Source organism: Megalopta genalis, chromosome 2 (assembly GCF_051020955.1).
Source record: "Megalopta genalis isolate 19385.01 chromosome 2, iyMegGena1_principal, whole genome shotgun sequence".
NCBI classification, from domain to species: Eukaryota; Metazoa; Arthropoda; class Insecta; order Hymenoptera; family Halictidae; genus Megalopta; species Megalopta genalis.
The window spans coordinates 26,892,394-26,919,547 of NC_135014.1; the positions used below are offsets into that span (position 1 = coordinate 26,892,394).

General features: G+C 40.2%; 1 protein-coding gene across 12 annotated transcripts; it reads left to right on the forward strand.

Annotated features, from left to right (window-relative positions):
- Window positions 1–528: 528 nt before the first annotated feature.
- kar (monocarboxylate transporter 10-like protein kar) lies at window positions 529–27,154 on the forward strand. Of its 12 annotated transcripts, none has more exons than XR_013032727.1 (12): window positions 529–740; window positions 1,813–1,939; window positions 3,886–4,686; window positions 11,634–12,117; window positions 16,897–17,048; window positions 17,584–17,857; window positions 19,229–19,364; window positions 19,873–20,038; window positions 20,891–21,137; window positions 21,888–22,028; window positions 22,114–22,239; window positions 24,315–24,453. XR_013032727.1 is itself a non-coding variant. In XM_076518920.1 (11 exons), exons 4-11 carry the CDS (start codon window positions 11,691–11,693, stop codon window positions 24,608–24,610), a joined length of 1,839 nt encoding a protein of 612 aa, XP_076375035.1. In that variant the 5' UTR covers window positions 530–740; window positions 1,813–1,939; window positions 3,886–4,686; window positions 11,634–11,690; the 3' UTR covers window positions 24,611–27,154. The 12 variants fall into 12 exon arrangements, 10 of the variants coding, with proteins under 10 accessions (XP_076375035.1, XP_076375037.1, XP_076375041.1 ...); XR_013032728.1 differs by lacking the exon at window positions 24,315–24,453 and adding an exon at window positions 23,454–23,727; XM_076518920.1 differs by lacking the exon at window positions 22,114–22,239 and having other exon boundaries at window positions 530–740; window positions 24,315–27,154.

A 27,154-nucleotide genomic window follows, 5' to 3' on the forward strand; every position in this document is an offset into this window, starting at 1 on the left:
AAAGTTCTGTTTCATATTTTTTTTTCAAATGAAGCATGTATCGAAATAATAGTAATAAATAATAAATATATAATAATATATAATAATTTATATAAATAATAAATAGTAATAAATAATATAATAATAGTAATAAAATCTTTTTCTTTGCTTAGTTTAGAGCAGTGTATTGGATATACAATTATTCAAGCAGCAGGACTTCGGTGATCAGACTAAGAGAAGAGAAAAGAAGAGTTTTAAATCTTTCATAAAGCTTCGAATATTAATATCTGAAAAATGCGAGAATAATTCAACGATATTTCTATTTCCTTCGCTAGAATCTATTGAAATCGTGACGTTGCTTCCTAAAACGAGGTCGATACGTGCGCGCGCCGTCGAGGCGACGTCACCGCCAACTATCATCGAGCTGCGACCGGAAGGCGGGCCATCCGACGAATCAGCGTCCAGCTGGAGGACTCGAATTTTCCTATTGGCCGATTTTCCTAAATCCCCCAAATCCCCCCGAAAAGTACGCGACAGAGTAACGCTAGGGACTTTCGATGAAATTGAACTTTTCAAAATGTTTAAATGGCTGTGCCTCACACGTGTCCGCGAATGCATTATAATTTGAGTGTCATGTGTAGAAGCAGTTAAGATAATTATTGAACGGTGACATTTCTTCTGCGAAGAGGAGCGCGATTGTTTGCAAGACATGGACCGAAATAAAAATATTATGAAGTGATGTGCATATAAGGTTATATACGGTACGTGTCACTTTATCGATTAAATTTCCATTTCTGACAGCTACACGAACATTCTATCGCTTCTTTGAGACGAGCCAGTCTTTACTAATAACAAATTAATGATATTACGTTCGTGTTCTAACAATTTATGTGATGAAAATTATAAAAATGCGTTCTCCGCGAGTTAACTTTTTACAGTGGCTTATGCAATTTGTACAATCGTTAAATTATTGTGTAACCACGCGCGACATTATAAAAGAATAAACTATTTTAGCAATAGCGACGTAACGAAGCGACGTGGTCTCAATAAACGTGTTTATATTAGCTTTAATCGAATAAGTATGCTGCATTATTACTTACCATCTTTGTATTAATCATTGTACAAACCTTCTGCAATTTCCCACTTTGTTAGATAAAATTTCAAACAATTATTTGTGCTCCGTTGACAAGCATCTATGTTGTATAGTTGTGAATAACTGTATGCATGGAGCTAGCATGAAATTGCAGAATGTTCACTTCATCAGTAACATTATATCATCGTCATATTATCAGAGGTGTTAATAATTGTAACATTCGACACGATGTTATGATTCATTTACATTCATGTAACATTATAATGTTCTACAATAAACAGTATTTTTACTTATATCGTCTTCTATGAGTGTGATATGTTATTTGCACAATGGAATAGCACTTCTAACAATAATCAGATGGAGATCGTTTTACTCTCCTGTGTATAGTATAGTATAATATAATTTATATATATATTACCTTCAAATTATTGAACTCATTTCACTTTAATTATAGCTTTTGTTTCCATCGTATCATTATTGTTTCAAATTGAAAGAAAGTCTACTACGATAAAATATAATTTCATTCTTCTCACTTTCACTGATCACCATCATACATCACAGACTTATTTAAATTTTTATATAAATATCAATTATTTATATAAATATTTAGATATTCAGATATTTATATAAATATCAGTTATATTTATTGAGGCCACTTAAATTTATATATTCACTGATGATGAGCAACAAACTAAACATTCAAGAACAGAAGATAATATACATTTCTCATGATTTTATAGAAAACTAATTTTACTTGCACATTTAGAACGATGTTGCACAGTGTAATGGACTATTGTGTCACGAAGAAAGGGAGGAAAGTGTCTTAGAATATTTTGTTCCCACCTCTGAAAGCAGGACGTATAATAGGTAATAATGGAAATTACGTTTACTTAATTAATTATTGTTTCATTCCTGATTTTTCACTTCGATGTTTCACGACATCGTTGAATCCCGTATTTTTATTCCGAGTGCTCTGTTCTTTAACGAACACAATTTCTTTTTTATTTTAATATTTATATTAACAATATCGCAGTAGGAAATTTTGAAGCGTAGAAACTATGGCCACTATTTTTTTTTTTTAGATTTAAACGAAGGTCGAAGTTCGTCGCTCGATCGTCATAAAAAAGCAAAGTGAAAATGAAATTGCAGTTGATAAAAATGTAACGTATTACGGGACCCTTTCGAATGAAAATAACCGTGAATTTGAAATGCAAGGCACCGTGCAATGTTAATATTTCTCGCTGGAACTTTGTTCCTCGCTGCAACTGGAAAATTTTACCTTCCCGACCCGCGTCACAATATTCGCTTTCAAAGTTCAAAGGCATTCGATATTAAGCTAAATTTTTAATCGCTGCACTTTCGATCGCGTTTTATGCTTTGGCTGTTACGTATTTATAATGGTCCTTTATGTTTTCGCACCTTTTAAAAATTCATCAAAGGGTGGCGGACATCGAACGAGATAAAAGTATGAAACGGAGTGGACTGTTTTTATTTTTTTTTTTTTTTTATAAACTTTATACCGTATTTTTCTTCGAGCTGATACTTCTTGTTTCTGTTTCATCAATTTCCGCCTAATTTTGCCAATATACAGTCACGACGTCATATGTTCATTTAGACACCGTTTGTTTTATTCGTTAATCATACACGCGAAAATTCTTCGAATTGTTTCGACTCATTAGAAAATTCGAAAACAGTTATCTGTAGCGTGTCTACACCGTGTATAGCACACCTAATCCATATCTATCCCGTACTCGGCACGCGATTATGTGCAGAGAGTAATGAACATTGTTTCGTGATCGTTTTATTGGCTGGCGCCTCGCTTCTGTTTTACGAGGGTTACAAGTGCATCATAGTGCATCGCATTGCGACTTAGTGAAAACTTCGGAGATTAAACGAAGTTGAGTAAAATGACTGCACACAGTTTTGTTACAATTTCTATTATACAATTAAATGTTTAATTTAGCTTAAATGTTTAATTTAGCGAATTCAACCGATGAAACAATTCTATAGAAATTGCAATAATATAATAATCATAATAACAAGAATACAATAATAAATAGCATTAATCGTAGCATAAATCGAATACCTGATCCTTTCGGTTTCGTTTACGACGACGATTCGACGATTTCTCGTAAAATTTATCCTCCTGCATGGATTTTAGGCTCGTTGGTCGTCGCGCCGATGTAGATCTGGTTTAATATTTCACTCACCTTTGTACAGTTGGGAGAAACGACATAGCAAGCTCGTAAAATGGACCCTTAACAAGTAGATTCTATTTATGACGTTGGGCACACGACTATATTTATAGCGAGGGGTAATAGGAGTGCGAGAATCATTTGTATCATTAATTGATTTATTTATTCGACGCCTTAAACCGGATGGTTTGCTATGTGATAATTTTATAGATAATTTTTAAGGTCTTGGAGAACATTTTTCGTCTCTAGATAGACAATATATATTCGAACATTTGCTATAATATAGTTTACTCACGCCTTGAAATATGAAAAGTCTGGGCATGAACAGTTGCTGGCAATATAATCCATCATTAATTATTAATTATTATCACTAATAATTATTAATATTTAATATATTATATATATTATTGTTGTATATAATATTATATCATATTATTGTTATATATAATATTATATCGTATTATTGTTATATATAATATTATATCATATTATATATATAGTATAGTATTATATAATATTATATATATATAGTAAAATATTATACCATATTATATAGCATATATAATATATTATATATACTTAATACCATTATTAATTATTAATAATTATTCATTACAGCCGACAATGTACCATTTCCCACGGTGCGCTCAGATTTCGGATTATTTAAATTCCCGAAGTTTCTCCTAGGACTCGAGAACACATCACCATCTCGCAGCAAATCCAAAATTCGTCGGAACGTAGAAGCTCGGAAGTCGGATTTTCGTCGCAGGTCCCCGGTTCCCTCACCACTCCATACAACTCTGGAACCGTCTAACTCATGTAGCTCAGTGTAGCCCGGGGTCCGGCAGTGTCCGACGACACTGTAACGCGCTGTTGCGCCAGCCGAGCGCGCGAGGCTAATTTCGGTGGGCCCCGAAAGGGCGTGGATCCCGGATCAATGATAGGTGTGGCGCGTCGTCGGTGGCGATCGTGGTTTAGAGACGAAGGAGCCCGTGGAGAACCGGTCGTTGCGGGGCATTTAGAGAAGAAGATTCGTTAAACGACAGACGTCGACGGTGACGACGACGACGAGGAGGAGGATGACGAGGACGACGACGACGACGACGACGGTGTCGCATCTCGGAATCCGGCGAGCTGCGCACTCGCTACCGCAAAGCCCGGCGCTGCCCCTTTCCTCTTAGCCCGTCGCTTTCCGTGCTCGCTCTATCGCTCGTTAGGCGCGTTAGTCCTCTTCTTAACGCGGAACTTTCGACCTCTCGTTCGTTGGCGAATAGCACCGGCCACTTAGTTTATGCTCGACCCTGTCGTCGGTCGGATCGGCCGAGGGAACCGCGGTCCCGTCTCGCTTCAGAGGAGGATCGGCTCGTGGAAACACGTGGCTACGGAACACGGTTCCGCCCGGCGGCAAGCACGGATCTGGTAACACGAATAGAAATTATTTTTTTTACGCCCTTCGCGGACCTCTTCCGGGGCCCGGCACGACCGTTTCTTCATCGGCGACGAATCTGTCCTCTCGGCTCGGCCTTTCGCCGCCGCTGGCAACCGGTTGATCGCAGGAATCCGCGCCGTCCCCGGGCTTATGTTCCCCGGGGATGATCCTGGTCCGTTGATCGTCCTAACGCGCGCGTGGCCGACGGTCGCGGAGGTCGCCGGGATTAGGATAAGTCCGGGTTCGGAGAACGATTAAGCCGACGCGAGTTTCAAAGTCGACACCGGCGTACGCGCGACACCTTGTTCCCCCGGTTCGCCGAGGTGGGGGGAGGGGTTTTCGCGACGAACACGTTTGATCGTTTTGCGCATATCGTCGCCGCGCATCTTTTTCATTCAAGGGTAACACGGCTGCTCTCGCACATGCCCGCGGCGCTGGTTTACGGGTTTTATTGATAATAATTAATTGATTTTGCTCTCCGCGCCGCGGGCCCGTCCGACGGTGCGGCTCTCTCGTCCCGCGGATTCGCTTATCGTCGCTTTTGTACGTTTTTATCGCGCTAATGAATGTTTACGGTCAGCTTTTTCTGTGCACGCTCTACGGCCGTATGTTAAACAGTGCATATCTCTCTGTAAGTCGGAAGGACGTTTCGTTTAACGGGCACGGTCTCTTTGTTGTATCGTCGGGGCGGTCCGAGATGTTGTAATAAAATAGGCGACGTCGTTGACATCGCCTTCTTTTGTCAATCGAAATTCATGGGGAATAGTTGTTTCACCGAAAATCGTCTTCACGAGCCACAAGGATTTACAGTTCCATTTGTTTCTCTGTTATTTGAGCTCTTGGGACTCGGCTGACTAGTTTAAAAGCATTTCCGAGAAGTTTAGTCGTTACCCTGATCTTTTTTTAACCACTAAATACTGTCCAATTGTTTTCACGAACGTATCAATTCGTAGATATATTATTAACTCGGCTGTGTAAAACGCTTGCTTAACTGCTCGGTTAATTGTCTAGTTTATTATTATTATTATTATTATTATTATTATTATTATTATTATTATTATTTATTGGCTGCCACAAATGTATACAATTTATTTAATGATTTTCATGGCTGATAAAGCGTTCGTAAGAATCGTTCGTGCGTTATGGAATCATCCTCTTTTGTCATCGCGTTCTAATGTGTTTACCTTGTTCATTTACGTTACTGGGAGGGTCGTTTCAATGAACGGAACAACAAAGGACTTTGTTTCCCCTGTTAACTTTCATGTGGAAAAATAACGATCTTCTGGAAAGAAACGATTCGTTCGCTGCACAACGTTTATATCGTATACATAATTAAATATATATTTATATTATATATATTATATATATTTATATTATATATATTATATATTTATATTATATATATTATATTTATATTATACATATTATATTTATATCAGATATATTATATTCACGTTATTCGTTATATTTATGAAGCAACAGAAAAGGACGCTTGAAAAAATTGGATCCGTTTCAAATGTTTCCGTATGGTCGCGGCGAAGACGCGTTCGAATTTATCGTGCTCAGACTTTTCGTGTGAAATGGAAACCCATTGGCCGACAATCTACGGCTCGGAGCGAAACTTTCAATGGGTATCAGAATACGATGAGCAATACGCAATTGTTGTAACAGTCGGCGAATGCCTCGTTCAATTACAAAGAATTGTTCCTTCGCGCCGAAGATGCGTCACTGGTCACTATCAACTGGCTTCCTTCTTCAGAAAGATAGGCTTTGTTATCAATGACCGGCGGCGTGCTACGCGTGAGAAGGTTAATCGGTGGTTAATAAACATGGGAGTCGTGTACGATGTATGTAGTTCGTGTGCTTCGAACCGCTCAACACGAATGCAGATGAATGTCAAGGTTAAACTGAACGGATTCGATGATTTTACGCAAAGACATGGGTGGACGGTGAATAATACTGGCGCGTTCGGAACAGCATCTTTTACGTTACAAATTGTTCCCGAGCGACGCGAATATTTCTCTTCGCGTTATTCTTGCCTGGGATGTTGCTCTTTTCTGTCGAAAATCGGCGCCAGAGTAAATTGACTTCAATTCTGGATAGTTTTGCTGTCAATTTCCGTACTATCTCGTTATCCATAGACTGTGGGTCTTCGTGCAAAATAAATGCTTTCTTTTTATATAATTTACATAATTTAATTTAGCTTGATCGAACAGTTAAAATGATTGAAAACATTTATATATATTAATTGAGTTTAAAAACTAAATTTAATATAATAATAAACTAAATTGTATATATATATATATATATATACAATTGTATATTATTATATACATTTATTACATATTTATTATTGTATATTATGATATACATTATTACATACAATTGTATATTATTATATTAAATTTAGCTTCTAAATTCGATTTAATTGTTAAACGCGAAAGCTCGCACGATCTTCGACGACGTTATATTCTAAAATCGATTAAAATACATAGAATTGTGCCGATGTTCTCTACGTAATTGATTAAAGAATGTCCACATCGACGGTGAATAAAAATATCGTCGTATCTTGCTCATATTGTGCCATAAATCGTAACGGGAAGATATATCTGTCAGTGTCCGATATATGCTGCGCAATTATTGTACGATAAAAGCTGTTTAAGCTGGTATCTGTATATGTAAATAACAGTGTGCTAGATTGCGACGAAAAACTGGTACAAACGAACACTGTGACGTGTTACTATTTTTATTATTTTTATTATTTTTATTATTTGCTACCAGGCAACTTATAACTTACCGGTAATTTTAGAATTGCAAATGTTCATCGAATAATCATGTGAAGAGAGGTTCTATTGAATTAGTATTACCAAATTGCTACGATTCACCATTCCGAACCGATAAGGCTGTCGCAGTTATCTGCTGTCGCGAGCTTCCTCGTACGATTCTGAATTACGTTACAACGCTTTCGAAAAGTGTCGTCGTTGTGTTTACTTTTCTACTTGCTGTTAAACGACGGCAATTTTCTCAAATGTTCTAATTCGCGGGTAAGAACGCGACCGGCGTAAAGGAGAAACGTCCTTTACTCCGTCGAACCAAATTGTAGTACATTAAACGCTTGTCTTTGCAATCTAACATTTGCTGATCGGACATTTTTCTTTTTCTTTGGATCGGCACTTTTTTGTTCGGTAGATTCTGTTATTGTTTAGAAAGCATTTGCGTGGACGACTAGGATATTTATAAGAATGAAGAATATATTCTATTTTTGAAGAATCGTCTGATTCACGCTTTCTTTTATCAGGTGTGTCGTTCTTTAAATCACAGCGAATACAACCGTGCGATTATAAACAGATATGTTGGGCTCTCGATTACGTAAACATATTAATACGATAAAAATACATTCGCCGATAAGAATACGAAACGGTGAATCAACGCGAACGAGATAAGCAAATTGTACAAGAGCAACTGTGACGAGTATTATAACTCATTCGTTATCTTATTGGTAAATATACGCGTAAACAATGCGTTGATCTTACTTGCTCGTGGGCTTAGATTCATATTTGTACGCATATTTGATCGGCTCGTAAAGATTTACAGCTCTATCCAAGTGACGATCGATGGAATAAAATGTTGATCTTCGTTTTAATCATTTTCAACTATAATTTCTGGAACACGTTGCACATGCACATGCAGCCGACAAACTTTGATCTGTTATAAAATTCACTGTCGAAGAAAAGATGCGCGTTGTACTTGTTGCGTTACTTCACAATTACATTTATTATTATTAAAATTATTAGAATTAATATACAATTGATTGTTAAAATTATTATTATTATTATTATTAATTATTAAAGTTATACAGTCGACGCTCGAAGCGCGAAGCATCGTCAGTTTCAAGTTTGTAGTTTCGGTTTCGCATTTATTTATTTCTATAAGCAGTCTCTCTTTTCGAGTTTGTAGTTTCGCTTTCGCATTTATTTTTGACCGTCGCGCGACGTTGCAACGAAAACAGAAGAGCACGTCGCTTTCGCAGAAGAATCTCAAAGACGACGGCCCGTCTTCGGTTTCTTTTTCCCCAACTATTAACCGTCCGCATAATATGATATCATTTGCTGGCTCCATTATGTTATCATTAGGTTCGGTGGCTCGCTTGAATTAGACTCGACTATTTAATGTTCTTAGAAAGTTGCATTGACGGGCCGGCTCGAATAATCTGATTATTATGTTGTTCTGGCGGGCGAGCGGCGGGCTCAAAATTTGCTGCGTTTCCAACGTGGCAGCATACATACAATGTAACAGTTTCGTTTCTGCCTCAATTGGCAATCGTCACTTTGTCGGATGCGCATGCATTGTACAAGATGTGTATCAAGACAAATCGTATTTCGCATAACGTACACCGATTATCCTCTATTAAGCTTTTGCACAACCGGAAAGGGAAACAAAAGCAACACCTCTTACCTGTTTGTTGCCCTTTTGTTGCCTTGTCACCTTTTACACGTTTGCGCGTTCTATTTATTATACCGCAAATTCTCCCCTAATCGACGCTCGCCTTGTGAAACAAAAATTCCGTCGTCTTCGTTTTTCCATCGCCGTGTATATGTCTCTCTAATTGACGCTTAGATTGTGCAGAAAAATGGACAATTTAGGAAGAGGAGATACGATTGTTCGAAACCTTGTGGCTCGTTTTTTTATGGTTATCGATTGTCAATAATTATAGAAACGAGCCGCGAGCCTCGAATAATCGTATCTCCTCTTCCCAGATTTTCTATTTTTCTGCACAATTTGAGCGTCAGTAAGGGAGACATTACTGTATACAGTAATTATATTATATATATTATATTATATATATTATATATAATAATATTATATTATATTATAGTATATTATATTATTATATATAGTATATTATATTATAGCCTCGCGGCTCGAATAATCGTATCTCCTCTTCCCAAATTGTCCACTTTTCTGGACAATCCGGGCGTCAGTTAGGGAGACATTGCCGTACATATTTTCACATTGTTACGAATTGCTCTTGATACGGGTTCTCTATGTTAAACCGTGCGCAGACTCGTTTCCACGTGCAGATAACAACCGTAATTAACTTGTTTTAATATTTCCCCCGGCCGCGTTATCGGTCTCGTGAGTTCACGTCACTCGGTTATTTAATACAGAATTGTCTCGCGGCCGAGGCGTGCATTAAGAAGCGCGCCCCGTTCCAAGAAATCATTTCGATCGGCGGTAATTAAAACGCATCCGGCGTCTCTTCTAATCGAACGGCCTCTGCTTTGACATAATTTTATGGATCGCCGTATTCATTGTAAAATACAAAAGAAAGGCTCGGCGACGCGCAACGCGCCGGCGTATTGTATTTCTCTGTATCCTCTCCTCTATGTTCGTTTAAAGCTTTGATCTCGCAGAAAGCTTTTACCAATTCGCTGGGATATATGTATGCGCCGCTCTGCTTCCAGAATGATATTGTAGTCGGCTTTCGGTGCCATACAAAATGCAAGAAAACTCGAAATTTTTAACGCGTTCTTTCGCGTTAAAACGCGGTTTTTAACGTGTTATTCGCACGCTAATATTTATATACGCCGGCTCAGCGTGTTCTGCAGTGTTTCACTGTTCTACGATTATGAGATATATATTTAATATTATATGTGAAACATATGGAGAACGTAAATATTGGAGTATAAAATATTCCAGTATAAAATATTTCAATATAAAATATTCTAGTATAAAATATTCTAATATAAAATATTCTGATATAAAATATTTCAATATAAAATATTCTAATATAAAATATTCCAATATAAAATATTCCAATATATCGCAGTATGTACAATGAATACTTGACGAAATTGAAATTAATATACATCGATTGATACAATTTAACAAAATTTCAATTATTATTATTATTATTATTATTAGTAGTAGTAGTAGTAGTAGTGGCATTAGTGTGCTTTATCGCTTTCCTCAAACGGATTACAAGGCTTCGTCCCCCATATTCCATCTTTACATTTTCCTTCTATCGCTAAATGAATAAAACGATTGAAGCAATTTTTTCATTCAAGCTATTTCAACTTCAGACACCGGAACACCGTTTAATAAAAATAACTGTTTTTAAACAGGGCCAAACGACCGGAATTTGTTTCGAATGTTAAAGGGACTAGTTTACGATACAGACTAAAATACTTTTTTTTAACAAATTCTGCTGTTATTTGCGATATATAGCGATAAAAAGAACCTTTCGTTTCCTAACATTTCGCCATCGATTCGAATGAAATTTTCAGTACGCGCATATGTTATCGAGATGCATGCGAAATGTATTTTTGAAATTTTCGTTTCGGTATTCCGATAGAAAAGTTAGCAACCGAGGGTTTATTTTTTATTTTTGTTCGTCGTTCCAAGTAACAGCAACATTAAAAGAGAGTATTATAGTCGTTGTACAATAAACCAGTCCCTTTAAGATTGAAAAGTGTTCGATTCGTTTAGTCCAGTTTTCAAAAAATTCTTGCGTTCTAAAAGCTACAGTAAATCCCCCCTAATCGCCCTTGTTAACAAAAATGGACAATTTGGGAAGAGAAGACACGATTATTCGAGCCTCGCACCTCGTTTTCATAGCAATCCGCGGCTTCGTTCGCGAGTTATTAGCGAAAAACGGTGACCAATGCGAGACGAGATCTAGTTGGCGCGAGACGGCCGAGCCAAACGGCGGAACCGGGCTTCGCGCGGCCGCCTCTTTGGGCCGCCTCGCGCCAGTCGAGCTCGCCTCTCATTGGTCACTGCTTTTTCGCTAATAACTCGCGAACAAAGCCGCGGATTGAATTTTCGCCGAGGAAATAGTTGCTTCGAACGACCCGAGGAACCCGTATCTCCGAGTTCCGCGACATTTTCGGGACACCCTGTATAGACACTGGACCGGGCGCTCTCCCTTTTGCAGGTCGCAGACACCCTCGGGACCGGGCCGGTGTGTAGCGGATCAAAAACGAAGCGAACGATGACGCTCGCCGAGAATGCCGAACGCAAGCGAAGTTCCAGCGATGTTTCGAGCGCGGCGGCCGAGGACGCGCGGGACGGCCAGCCGTCGGAAGAGAACTCGAACGTGAGCGTGGAAGGGAATCCTTTGTTGGAGCCGGACAGCAGGTCCGTGTCGGTGAAGATCGAGAGCACCAGGCCGAAGAAGACGGCCAGCATGGACGACGCCGAGCAGACGTTGACGAACAACACGAGGCACGATCCGGAAGCGGGCCAGCCGAACAACATTGCACCGCCGGACGGCGGGATGCGGGCATGGATGATCATGATCGGCAGCTTCGTCATCAACGGCGTATTGTTCAGCGTCATTAACACGTACTCGCTGATCTACCTAGAGCTGCAGAAACGGCTGCTCGAGTCCGGAGAGACCGCGGCGTCTTCGAAGGCTGGTGAGTTTGTTTAATTGCTTCGATAAAAGGGGCGGCGAGCGGCGATAACGTTGTTGTTTGGATTGCTGAAAGTAATTGTCGCTGTAATAGCCTGGCTTCTAGACTCTAGTACAGCGACGGCGAACCTATGACCCGCGGGTCAGCCGCTGACCCACGCGGGAACGGACGATCAGAAATATTTAAAAAATAAAGTATATATAATGTCTAATAATAATAACAATAATAATAGTAATAATATTATTATTATTAGACATTACATATATAATAATAATGATAATAATAATAATAGTAATAGTAATAATATTATTATATAATATTAATATTATTATTATTATTATTATATATATATGTAATGTCTAATATTATTTTTGTAATATTTTTGATTGTCTATATTATTGTCTATATTATAATATATAATATTGCCTATATTATTGTCTAATATTATTATAAATATATAACGCCCAATATTATTTTTTTAATATTTTCGATTGTCTATTCTTTCTTTTATTGTTCATTCAAATACTCAGTGCAGGGCTGACTGCCGACTGGGCATGCTGTCAGTAATTTATGGTGTCACCCCATTTATATCAATTTTTTGCAGTCGCCCTTTATTTTCTGCTCTCCACTTGCAAAAGTAAAAGCTGCTAAACAAAATGAGAACGTAAACTTTTGTAGAATATTTCAAAATCCAAAAAAAGGTAGTTTTTAACCATCCAACCCCATCATCCCCGTTTCCAAGCGACGCCACTGACTTAGCGACCCACGAGCTGGTACTGAAAAAAGACAAAAATAATGAACAAAATTTGACCCAGTTCTCGAAAATGTTCGCCATCGCTGCTCTAGCAGTTCTTGCGACGATTCAATGCGCTCACGCCTGATCATTTTTAGCGGTGCATTGTACGCGACGTCGAGGAGAGCGAACGTTGTTCTAGACCGTTTGAACCGTGCGATACGGTTAATTGGAACTTTAATTAGATCATTTTGTAGGTTCGATTGCGATCCGGAGAGAAAGGAGAAGTTAGGACTGTCTGGTGGTCAAGCGATAAGGAAAGTTGATGAGGAAAAATTTGGACTTAGACTTTTGTTTTTTTTTTTTGAAATAGAATCGACTAAGCCAGTTATTAAATTCTTTGAAATTGAAACAAATTTTCGGGTGCAATAAACTGCAAGAAATCGGAGTTATTTTGTTTGTGGAAGCGGTTAAGGTAGCTGCAGTTAAGACGTTGATTTGTTACGATATAGCGATCGACGTTGTTGCATTATGGTAATTGCATTGTGTATAGTAATTTATTAGTTTTATTCTTCGGGTATTCTTCTTCTTCCTGGAACAAGTATCATTAGTTGGTTCAACTATATCTCGCGTTGTACGACTGAACCGTGGATTCACATTTCTGTAGTTTAAAAAATGCAAGGGAATGTGCATATTAAAGTTGATGCTTTATGGTCGTCGCAGGGAATTAGTTTAAATTCACGTCAGAAACGTTCGCGTGTTCGAATATTATTTTATAAAACAATGATCGAAAAACGAGAATTTGCAGGAAGATGCACTTGTACGCGCATTTGTAGAATTACGTTCTTCGTAATATAGTTCGTACATATCGTACATATTATCTCGTGCGGAAATTTAACGCGGACTTTTTATTATTAGTGTACTACGTTAACGGCGAAACTTCGAGCAGTTAACGCGTTTACGGATATTTAAGCGTCGAGCGTGCTCCACGTGCACGCGAATAACAGTTCTCGTCATTATTTAATATTTTCATGGCGCTGCAAATTTTCTGCATAGTAGGTCATTGTTTCGGATTTTTCGCGTCGTTGCATACGTCATGAAACACGGCGAACGGTTAATGTGACTGCCGTATTTGAAATTTAATATTTCGTTTCGACAATAATATTAAGTTTCGAACATTTTCCGGCCGATTATTAAATACCAAGCATTTCTTTTTTTAATGTTTTCGTTATTGCAATTTTTTACCTAGGTTATTTCAGCATCTAATAGAAATGTCCATCGATTGTTTTTCTTATTAGATATTGAAATAACCAAATAACAATATCTATAGTAGCAATATCGAATAGAAATGTCCATCCACTGCTTTTCTATTAGATATTGAAATAACCAAATAACAATATCTATAGTAGCAATATCTAATAGAAATGTCCATCCACTGCTTTTCTATTAGATATTGAAATAACCAAATAACAATATCTATAATAACAATATCAAATAGAAATGTCCATTCACTGCTTTTCTATTCGATATTGAAATAACCAAATAACAATATCTATAATAACAATATCCAATAGAAATGTCCATCGATTGCTTTTCTATTAGATATTGAAATAACCAAATAACAATATCTAATAGAAATATCGATCGATTGCTTTTCTATTAAATATCGAAACGACCTAGATAAAAAATTGCAATTTCGAAAATGAACATCAATTAAAGAGAAAAAGTTTAGCCGGGGATCCGCGATTCGTTCGAATGTTTCCGACTGAATAAACAGCCGAACAGAAAATGTCTTCAATGGAGAAGAGATACTTTACGCTGCCAGTGTCGGCGCAGTCGTTCGCGTAATTTTTTCTAGGCTCGATTACAGCGAGTACAATAGATTCTGCGCGCGGGCGCAAAACGAAATAAAAAGTAACGCTGCGTTTCGCTTCTATCGGATCTGTGTACGACGGGCGGTTGTTCAGCGCAGTCAACGAACCGCCGTTATCTTCCCATTTTTAGTATTTACGAATTCTTCCGTCGATAAGGTATTATCTAATAGTTACTTTTAACGACGGATCATTGAACCGTCTCCGCTTCATTCACATTTTGTTTTCGTTCGTTTGCGCGGTCTATCTTTCCATCGGTCCCCTCGAAATCGCCTCGAAGATTAAAACGCTGAAATTTTCTCCGAAACTCGCGTTCGCGGCGTTTTGAATTTTCTGTTCGCTGCGAGTAATTTGCGAAAGAAACCTCGCTTCGATTCGACGTACGTTTGTAAATCGACGCAGGAAAATGCGAATTCGCAGGTAGATCCGCGGTTAAATTGGCGATCATTTTCCATAAGGAATCGCTGCGCCGGTTCGACACAAGCGATTTAGTTGGGCGGCGTCGATCGCGCGATTCTCGATCGTGTTTACGAACAATTAGTAAATTATGTAAGCTCGACGCGGATCATACTCCGCCGATAAGAACGCCAATAACCCCCGTACGGTATAATTCCGTTTGTTAATTTGTCCGTGGCCTGAATATGCAAACGCGTGGCCGCCGCGCCACCGAATCCAGCCGTATTGACCGTTTCTTAGGCTTAATCATTGTTAAACGCGGCATGAAATAACTACTTAGGGTTGCATATCAATTAAACCGGATCGATCGGCCTAATCGTCCGTAGAGTCAATGCTCGGGACAACCTGGATCTGAATTAGTCGACAATTACATGGACATTAATAGTAACGAGGGTCAAATAATATTAATCTAGGGGTAGTTACTCTTTCAAGTAAAACTAGACCTTTGCGAAGCGACGCGGCCAATGAACGATGCCCCTGAGATCATGCGCCGCGATAAGAGACGTTCTATTGTTTATTAACGTGACATCAATTTGCAACCCACTTTTCGGTAGCCTCGCGTCTCCCCGGAAATCTGTCTGTCGATTTCGAACAGTGCGCGCGGATCACGTTCGTTGTTTTATTCGCGTTAATACGGTATATAGTATTCGGATTGTTATCGAAATTTGATAGAAAGTGCGACAAAACGCGTTGCAGTGGTCCCAAAAGCTAAACAACGTCGAGCTAAATTTTACCGATTAAAAAATATTGCGATCGAAGCTGAGAAAAAACATTTGACCGCTGGAAACATGGCGTAAGTCTTTGTCGATGTTACTAGCAACCGACCGAAATAATTGCTAGTTTAATAAAAAATCGATTAGCTTGACTCTAAATATGCCAGACCTTCCGGTTACGTTCGCTTTTTTGTGTACAGTAATGTCTCCCCTACTGACGCTCAGATTGTCCACGAAAATGGACAATTTGGGAAGAGGCGATACGATCGTTCGAGCGTAGCAGCTCGTTTTTATAGTTACCAATAAATATAAAAACGAGCCAAAATGCTCGAATAATCGTATCTTTTCTATCTAAATTGTCCATTTTTGTGGACGATCTGAGCGTCAATTAGGGAGACATTACTGTATCGCGTTGCTTCGTTAAAAAGTACGATGTCAGACGGTTTTTACATCAAAAAAGCATTGCACCGCTATCATTCGAACGATTCGCAAACAGATGCAACTCGTGCCGAGCTCGTCCAGAATGATTAAGTATAAGAAAGTGCAGTAATTTCTCCCAGAAATGTTCGGAGGTCGGAATTGTGAAACCGAAAAATCGAAACCACAAAATTGAAATCTTGAGATTCTTCGGGTCTCGCGGCTCGTTTTTTTAAAAATAGAAACTCGGGACACTCGGCCATAAAAGCCGATAAAAGGCGATAAAAGCATTTTAGAATATAAAAACGACGACTTAACTTTGTTATTTATAATCTTTTGCCACGATTCCAAGGCAATTCTAAGGCCCAAACGGACCATTTTTTGCGTTCTCTTCCGGGAATTCGTGTCGCGTGCCGCATCGCACGCTTCGCTCCGTCGGTCCTTAGCATAGGCGTAGCGATAAATAACATGGGCGTAGGACTGGCACAGGGTTATGAAATTCGCAGCGACCCGAAATTTCGCATTCCCGGAAGAAATTACTGTACGTACGATTGTTTATACCTACTGATGCTCGAATGTATTTTTACTATAGCTTTAGTTGGATCTTTAACCATTGGTACCACGTTCTTTTTATCGCCGGTCTCTGGCATCCTCACTGACAAAATCGGCATCCAGATGACAACGTTTGTGGGCGGTGCTCTCGCATCCAGCGGAATGTTTCTCTCGTCGATATTTTCCGACAAGGTGAATTAGTTTCTCATCTCCTCGACTTGGATCGATCTTTATTCGACGCGACGAGCTTTTTCAATTGCGATCGTCGAGATTGTTGCAAACAACGGTTTATGAAAATGTTTCGCAGAGGGCGATGAAATAATTTACGACGACGATGACATTAAGACGAAAAATTATTATCATTCTTTTGTCGCTGTTCTTAGATCGCAAATATACATTTAGCAACACTGTAGATTATCCGTGGACGATTTTTAATTATTTCGTAGACTGTAACTCTAACAATTCAATCGCCTACGATCTACAGTATTATAACAAAAAGTATCAAATGTCCAAAGAAACACGTGTTTTTTAAAACAGTAATTTTTAGCGCCGCGCGGATCTAATATATTCGGATTAGAGAAAAATACTCGATCGGAAGAACAGTTTTACTAAAATAGGAACGGTTTTATTTTCGCGTACAAATTCAGGACGAATTACGCTTCTTTCCCGAGCGTGTATCGTCCGATGAAAACGACTGCTATTGTAATATTTTTTATTGCTCATTCAGGTGGCGTTACTCTATTTGACCTACGGTGTGATGTATGGACTCGGCGCGAGTTTGGCTTACACACCGAGCTTAGCGATCCTGGGGCATTACTTCAAGCGATACCTGGGTCTGGTGAACGGTATCGTCACAGCTGGAAGTTCAATATTCACCACCCTCATGCCGTATTTCATCGAGGTGATACTTCGCCGATTCGGATTAGAAGGCGCGCTAAGATCCTTGGCCGTGCTCACCGCGATCGTTATGGCCTGCGCGATTCTTTTCAAACCGATTCCTTGTAAGTGGAGCTTCGATAACTTCGATATAATTTTTACTTCGAGCGTTTCCGTGGCTCTCGCGAACTCTCGGCGAAGCGGAGAACGAGAATCAGCATAAATACAGTAATATAGATCGCCGAAACTCGGTCGCTTTTTCACGCTTTGCTCGCGAGAGCCTATTAACGCATTACCGAAACCTGAAACGGGAATTCTCGTTTTATTGAAATACGCGTTGCCGAGACAGAGGGAACTGTTTTCTAATATTATACAAAAATATTAGATTCTAATATTGTCCATATATATGTCTCTCTAATTGACGCCCAGATTGCGCTCAAAAATGGACAATTTGGGAAGAGGAGATACGATTGTTCGAGCCTTGCGGTTTATTTTTATAGCTATAAATTGTCCATAATTATAAAAACGAGCCGCAAGGCTCGAATAACCGTATCTCCTCTAAATTATCCAATTTAGTGAACAATCTGAGCGTCGGTAAGGGAGACATTACTGTACAGCGGTCGCACAAAAGTGTTCGCGCACCCTTCAAAACGCGATAACTTTTTTCCAACTACACCGAGCGACTTGAACTTTTTTTTAGATGATAGCGGGACTAGTGTACTAGACGACGACCAAAATGCCTTTTTTCTTCTAAATATTGCTACTCTTGCTATACTTAATTTAACCTCAACCGAGGAGTTACGCGCAAGCTGAGAAAGCGAATGTTTTACTTCGTAATTAGGATCGTTGATTTCTAGATACAACTTTGTGATCGGTACTGTCTAGAAGGTGGGAGGGTGGGGCACCCTGAAAACACTGCAAAGAAACCAGAATCGACGCACCAGCGAAGCAACCGAGCAATCTAATAACATACTGCACGTGGTCCGCCGAAAACGGCTCTCTCGACGAGTCGGACTCGTCTACAGTGGCACGTGAAACGAATGACGACCCCGACTCGTCATCGTGTGTCAAGGGGTTAACGAAACGGACACTGTTTTCATTTGTAGAATCGCAGAGAGTTATCCGGCGGACACGATGCACGACGCGATAATATTATCCACATGCTACCTTGCGAAAACAGATTTTAATCGAAGTTGACTAATTAGGGTGCTTGTCTCGTTACCCGCGCGGCCCACCGAAGATTGCGGCGCGCTTCTAACAAGCTTGAAAAGCGAGCTTGTAGTTTACACCGAACATTCGTTAGAATTAACGTCCCGAAAACCGTGTCGCGAAACGCTCGCTATTGTCGGTGCACAATATTTTCTTGGAAAATCGCGAATTAATTATTTCTTATTACAAGCCTGATATTGTAGAAAATCGCCGACGCTGCGCATCGATTATTTTCGCGTCGAATCGTGGCGGCGAGCTGCGCGAATCATTCGCAATCATTCTTCCAGTCACGCCCGAGCCGCGGAACCAGCTGAAGTCGAAGTCGGACATCAAAAGCTGCGTGAAAGCGATCGTGAACGTTTCGATATGGAAGAAGAAACGATACGTGGTTTGGGCGAGCTCCATCCCCCTGGCGCTGTTTGGGTTAGTAAGGCAACCACACACATGCACGCACATACACACAAACACACCCACCCCGGCTGCAAGAAATCGCGGCGAATAATCCAGGACCGATGCTATCGCCGCAGCTTTTCCGCGCGAACGATCCGCGAACGTCGGGTCAACGTCTTCGCGGGAATCTTTCTTTCTCTGTTCTTTTCTTTCCTTTTTTCGCGCCTTGTTTGTTAAGCCGTTCGGCTTCGCAGGCGACACCGCGGCTCGCCGTTGATATCGAGACAATGGAAGCTGTCGCATAAAATAAAATTTCAGACGCGGCGCGAGCGAGCGAGCTCGCGCGCGCGCGCGGAAACGTTGTCGGGGAAGTTGCAGGCGGCTCGGTCGCGACGGTTGCGAAAGTGGAACTCGTTTCTCGGGCGGCAATCAAGTTACACGGCGTGTAATTCAAACCGTTGTAAAAGAAACGACCGCAGCGAAAGCGTCAACCGTATAAAATGACATGGGCTTCGCGGATCAATGAGAACGTTCGTTTCAGGTATTTCGTCCCGTATGTTCATATAGGGAAATTCGTTGAGACAGTATTCAAGGACGCGGACGGCAAGCTTCCGATCATGTGCATCGGCATCACGTCGGGCCTCGGCCGATTGATTTTCGGCTACATCGCCGATCTGCCGAAAGTCGACCGGATATTTTTGCAACAGGTAAGTCAATCGCGTCGCTTCATCCGGCCACGCTGCTTCCGGGTCGCTAGTGACCCCTGTCTAGAGCGCGGCAAGCGGAATGCAAGCGCATCCGTAGTCTTATATGTTATTTCGGCGAGCTCTTTTCGTTTGCTGCGTTTGCGAGCACAATTTGATGGCATCTTGAATGTCGAAATTAGATACAGTAAATTTTTTCTATCGATGCTCAATTTTATAGTCAATTTTATAGTCAAGGTTATAGTCAAGTTTTATTAGTCAAGTTTTATTAATCAAGTTTTACTAGTCAAGCTTTATTAGTCAAGGTTTATTAGTCAAGTTTTACTAGTCAAGCTTTATTAGTCAAGCTTTATTAGTCAAGCTTTTTTAGTCAAGTTTTGTTAGTCAAGTTTTACTAGTCAAGTTTTATTAGTTAAGTTTTATTAGTCAAGTTTTATAAGTCAAGTTTTACTAGTCAAGCTTTATTAGTCAAGCTTTATTGGTCAAGCTTTATTAGTCAAGTACTATTAGTCAAGTTTTACTAGTCAAGATTTATTAGTCAAGTTTTGTTAGTCAAGTTTTCTTAGTCAAGTTTTATAAGTCAACTTTTATCAGTCAAGTTTTAAATTTAACTAATAGTCAACTTTTCCGCAAGTTTTATGGTTTCATAGTTACACGCTCGTTTTTATACGAATATTCGCATCTCCTCTCCCCAAATTGTCCATTTTTGTGCGCAATTTGAGCGCGAATTTGGTAGAAATTACTGTATAGTGCGCGTCTGCGATGAAAAATCCGACACGGATCGCTAGTGACCCGGTCACGTTATTACATCTGCAAATATTGTTACATTCTGTTCGAATTTGTCTTCCCTTTCAGATTTCTTTCGTTAGCATCGGCGTGCTTACCATGCTTCTACCTGTCACACCTTCTTTCATGGTGTTGTTACTTATCTCTCTGGCAATGGGATTGTTCGATGGCTGCTTCATATCCCTGCTGGGCCCCATCGCCTTCGACATATGCGGCCGAGAAGGGGCCACCCAAGCCATTGGATTCTTGTTGGGCATGTGCTCGATACCTTTGACCGTGGGTCCGCCAATCGCTGGTCTTCTGTACGATCACACTGGTAAATATAGTCGATCGTTTCTGTTTCTTCTATTCGTCTTAATATTTCTCAAAGGATTCGTCCAAACGGCAGCTGCTTAAATTTCAAGCAGCCGCTGTACCGAGAGAATCGATTACTTTTATCGCAAACAATGCGTGACAGAAAATTTCGGGATTAATTCTTTGCGATAATTTAGGATGGCAATAAAAATCTTGCTTCAGGTTTAGCGATTATTAATTGCAAATCTGCCGATACAGTGGCAATTGGAAGCATTCGTTTGAAATGGCTATAGGCGCCACTGTTGTTCATCGAACATGCACGTCGGTTGGCTGGGTTGCCAATACAGAAGAGCGTTTTGAAGTGTTCAATTTTTATTACTAGATAATTGTACCTTGAATTGTACTTAAATTGCACAATTGTATTTGCAATAATTGTACCTATTACATTGTTCAATTTTTGTCACTAGATAATTGTACCTTGAATTGTACTTAAATTGTACAATTGTATTTGCGATAATTGTATCTATTACATTGTTCAGTTTTTGTCACTAGATAATTGTACTTTAAATTGTACTTAAATTGTACAATTGTTTTTTTGATAATTGTACCTATTACATTGTTCAGTTTTTGTCACTAGATAATTGTACCTTAAATTGTACTTAAATTGTACAATCGTATTTATGATAATTGTACCTTGTATTACATTTTCTTCGAAGCAGCTTTATTTTTGCGATTTCACTGATTCGCTGTTTTCGTTTGTGTTCTCATTTAGGTAGCTACGATCTGCCGTTCTTCCTAGCAGGTATACCACCCATAGTCGGAGCACTGATGATGTTCCTAATAAAGTTCGTTAAAGACGACGACCAGAACTGTATTAGAGAGAACGCGGATAATAAGGCGGCTTGTCAGAATGGTCGGTAAACAGGTATTTGTGCATCCTTCACATCTAACTAACAGAGTCTGTTTCTCCATGTGGTATTGAAACACGTGCGTGTCAGTTTGTAAACTGTGTTCACGAAGGCGGTCGAAACTTTCCATGGAAAGCTTTTCGGATAAATAAAACACGAATCCGTCTGCTGTCGAGGGGGGCAGAGAGGGAGAAAGAGAGAGTGAGAGAGCACTTGGTAAAAATGAATTCAATATTTGGAGGAGATATGTTTGCATAATTCTTTTGCTCAAACAAACGATTGCCTCTATTTATTCTTCTCTCACGTACTGCATCACCGGCTGGGATTTTCCGCATGTTTTCACAATTGCACATTTTCTTTTCGCACGACACTTCCATTACGTTCATGAAATCGACAAAACGTCCGAAATATTCCTGGCTATTATTTCTAAATAGGATGTTAAGTCTTTCTAATTAACAAGTCGAGAATTTCATCGGATTCGATCGTTTATGTTATCCAGGAATATTTTTAACACCCTCGATGCACAGATGTTTTGGGAAGTTCTAATGCATTTTCGCTTTTAATCAACTTGGCTTTGCGATCACTGATTCTTAATTGCACTATTTCAAGTTTTAACATCGCTTATTTCTGTTTTCTTCGCGTCGATTTATAACAAGGTTTGTTACGATCGTCCCGATTAATCTGGATAATGTGGCACTGACATAATCAATCACTTCTTGCATCCGGGATCGTCGAGTTTTAAGTTAATTTTAATACGTCTGCAGTGCTTTTTTTTATAGATACAAGTATGTTTTTATTAACGTGAAATTAATATTTTGTTCTTATAAAAGAGACAATCAAAGTTAATGCTTTATGAACATTTTTCGTTTTATGTGAAACGACTAAATACTTGATTAATGCTCTTTTAATAACGATAATAGCTATAGTCAGTGTCTGTTAGATTTTCATTTAGATTTATTTAAGTTACCTATTTCGAAATCTCGCTTTTTCTATACTTACCCTGACATAATTATTCGATTCTTCGTCGTATTTCGTCCTTTTAGACGCAGCTTCGTTCTTCTAGCTCGAACAGTAATTTCACTTTTTTTGTAAAAAATATCGATTTCTCATTTCGGTCGAATTTCTGCAGTTATCTTAACGTTTACAAAATATTATCTCAATAGCCATTTTTTCGTTCTCACAAATAATGAATGCAATACGTTGTATATTTTTCTTAATCGCACAAACTAAGTATAACTATAATATTCCAAATAACTTTTTAACGAAACAAATTATAAAAAGAATTATAAAAAAAATTTGTTGTCAACAAAGAACGTCGATGAAATCGATAATTTTAATAAAACAAGACAAATTCTTCGCTTAACGCATCCACTGCCAAGCCTACTTCGAAGAAATCTGTTCTAGACGCCATTTCTTTTTTTCATCCCTAGGTGGGCGTCTGCCACGAAACATCCCCTAATTGCCAGCGAGTGGGTTAAGAAGTTTGTGCTCAGTCAGGAAGCCGAAACACGAGATTTTTGGAAACGTTGTTCTGAAAAACCGCGAGACTGTCCCGAAGAGATGCGTTTGCGTTTAAAATGCATCGTTCGAGAGAGCCCTTCGTCGGTCTTCGTTCGAGGACATTTCTAATGCGAATGAATATTTCGATCTCCAGGAAAATCGGCCATAACTTTGTAATAAATAAATACAGTAAATTCTCCCAAATTGTTCTTCCCTAGCTTGTAAACAGAAATGGACAATTCCGGAAGAAATATATTATACATTTCACATCAAATACATCAATCATAATCGTTGACAATCGGCAACTATAAAAACGAACTGCGAAAATTCCATTTCCCGAAATTGTCCATTTTTATTTTCAAGCTGAAAATACAAGCTCTATTTAATAATAAACAAGCTCCGAATGATAGCAACCGACGAGGTGCTCTCTACATCAGTCGCTATGAAATACAAAAACAACAATTGAACAAAACCTCGGAATTCCCAAGAAAAGAAAAGAAACGATCGAAAAATCGTCTCGCCTTCCGACCAAGCACACAACCCCTTAACCCGCTCCGTCCCGGTAGCTTGCCGGCTGATTAACAGCAAGGCGAAGTTAGTGTCCCCGTCTCCTCTAACATTGCCCGCGCGTTGCATCCCCCGAAACCGATCAGCATATTTAACAAGCACACGTTTCCCTGCAAATATTTCGGCGAGTCCGCTGATTGCCGGCGAGGAGTTATTCGTCCCCGGCGAGCAGGAAAATTTGAATTTGCCGGCCCCGTGAAAACCGTCGTGCTTGCGATTCGCAGAGTATCGTCCGGGCGTCGACTACCTGGCCCCGTGTTTCGTGGCTGCGCTGAAGGACGTGTGCGAGCCGCGCCGGCATCATCCGAGCCTGGGCCTGATGCGTTCGAACGTGCATTACCATTGCTCGAGAAGCTGCGAGCTTAAGGAAGAGGTCGGACGCAAGTGTCACGGGGCCAAGAAGAAGCGTCCGGATCGCAGCGAACACTCGGAGAGCGTGCCGTTGCTGCACGCCGGGAGCATATCACGCGGAGCACCCTGCCAAAGGACGACCGGGTCCTCGATGTTCCTCACGTTCTAACGAGGCCAGCCAACGAATCGGAGCGATCGAAGCCATTTGGCGACAACTGTCACCCGGCCAGGCGTCTTTGCAGTTCGAACGCCGCAAGATTTTCCGCGCGTACTTCTCGAGAGGATGATTTCGACGTCGAAACACGGCGAGACACGGTTGCCCCATTTTTCCTCGGCAGATCGGTGGAGGACACCGGTCCTGTTTGAAACAATTAATTGTTACAGAATATTCGTCGTATCGTTAGAACACATCGTCGAGTAGATGGTTGATTCTTTTCGAAGAAGATCAAGTTGTTCAATGATAGTATTCGGTATAGTTAACGCTTCGACTGCCGCTTCGATTTTTAGCATAATCTGTCGCGAGTCGAGAAGCTCGTTCGGATCTACGATATGTCAGACTCGCATCGGCCGATGGCAGTCAACGTGTTAAACTCGTGGATCGTGACAATATTTTTAGAGCAACTTTAGACAGATTCGATTAGAGACAATAAATGGTGTTATCGAAATAGGTGTCTCGCATATCTCTCTCTGTCGTCTAAGAGAACGATGTCTGTTAGCCTAGGAAGATCTGATTCTAGGAATCTTTGCCGGTGGAACGTTAAAATCATTTTTCCTTTTAGGCGAAACCTACGTACGATTCTGTACGAAAGTCTGCGACACGTTTAACCGCGAAGTAGCATAAGTACGAGTACACTGTCGAACGCTGGAAATAGATCAGATTACCACCGTAGACGACCATAGTCCGTCGTTAGCGATTCTTAAAAATGCCGCGAGAGTTTTAAATGTATATACGAAATGTCGCATGATTGTGTTAACGCCTGGAGAGGGGAGATTCCTGAGGTGATTTGAAGTAACTTTTTCCTTTGCGAAAATGCGATCCGTGGCTTCGTTTTCGAGTTATTAACGAAAAACGATTGACCAATGATAGGCGAGGTCGGCCGCCGCGAGGCGGGCTAGCTCGGCCGGCCGAGCCAATCAACGGAACTGGGAGAGAAACTCCGCCTCGCGCCGGCCGAGCTCGCCTCTCACTGGCCAGCGTTTTTCGTTAATAACTCGTAAACGAAGCCGCGGATCGCATTTTCGCAAAGGAAAAAGTTACTCCGAATTACTTCAGGAATCGCATTAACATGATTATGGAACACTCTCTGTATATATATATATTTTTAGCGATTGAAACTAGAATCTCGATTAGAGCGTAACGATTTTATCGAGTCGGACGTGTCTCGAGACATTTTATCTTCTGCCAAAGTCTGCCGTCGGCGGACCGCGCGCGGGAAAAGTAGCGAGCGAACCGTGAGAAACTCGGTGTCGCTAGAACTAGTTGCTAATTACTGTTGCACCGATGTGGACAGCGATATGCGCCGGGATATGTTTTGCAAAGGGAAACGACGCGGAAGGTTGTGTTTCCCATTGTCGTCGCGTTGCTCAAAGAACATCGGATCTCTTATTTTTTTCTCGCGGATATTTTGTATGGAAATTTTCGAAAGAAGGTCTTGCAACACTGGCGCGAAGAACGCGTTTACAGCGTGCGTCGATGTTATCACATTGCGCCCGCGCCCGCCTGCCGAAAATACACTGCGTTATTTTCACCTTTCGAGGAGACCGTCGGCACACGATGTATTCCTCCGGGGAGGAATAAATGCAACCGCGTGCCCCTTTCTTCCTGAAAGCGCATTTGCGAAGTGTATACTTACGTGCACACGATTTCCTATATCGTAGAATGTTAATACAAATGTTTTATAGTTGCTTCTCGAAATGTTGATAACTGAATGGAATTTTAATTGCGCTCTGTAACGAGGCTCGTTTTATCGAAACGAATACGTTGTAATGTTAACACAAGAGTTCGCTATATGTATACACGGTGTCCCGTAATTATGTTAATATCTGGAAATAGGGGATTCCTGAGGTGATTCGAAGTAATTTTTTCCTTTGCGAAAATGCGATCCGCGGCTTCGTTCACGAGTTATTAACGAAAAACGGTGACCAATGAGAGGCGAGCTCGGCCGGCGCGAGGCGGAGTTCCTCTCCCAGTTCCGCTGATTGGCTCGGCCGGTGTGGGACGGTTGAGCTGCACCGCCTCGCGCCAGTGGAGCTCGCCTCTCATTGGTCAATGTTTTTCGCTGATAACTCGTAAACGAAGCAGCGGATTGCATTTTCGCAAAGGAAAAAGTTACTTCAAATCACCTCGGGAATCACCCCTTTCAGTATGTTAACATAATTACGGGACAGCCTGTATATGTAGTTATTGTTCGTTGATTTTTCCAAGGTATTTTCAATTACAAAGACACGTCGAGATACTGGAACTTCGTCCAGGTTCGATTCACAGTTTTAATTGAGGCCACAACTCCCGCGTTCGCATTTTTAAAAAACGACGTGTCAGGACATTCCATTCAGCGTTCTCCTATTTAATTCACGATTGTATTATTACTAACGTAACACCATGTATTTATTAGGATTCGATTCAAATTCAAATCCGTTTGAACGAAATCATTTGTAATTTATTTTATATGGAACCCATGTTGAAAAATAAAAGAGCCAGATATTGTTTGATAAA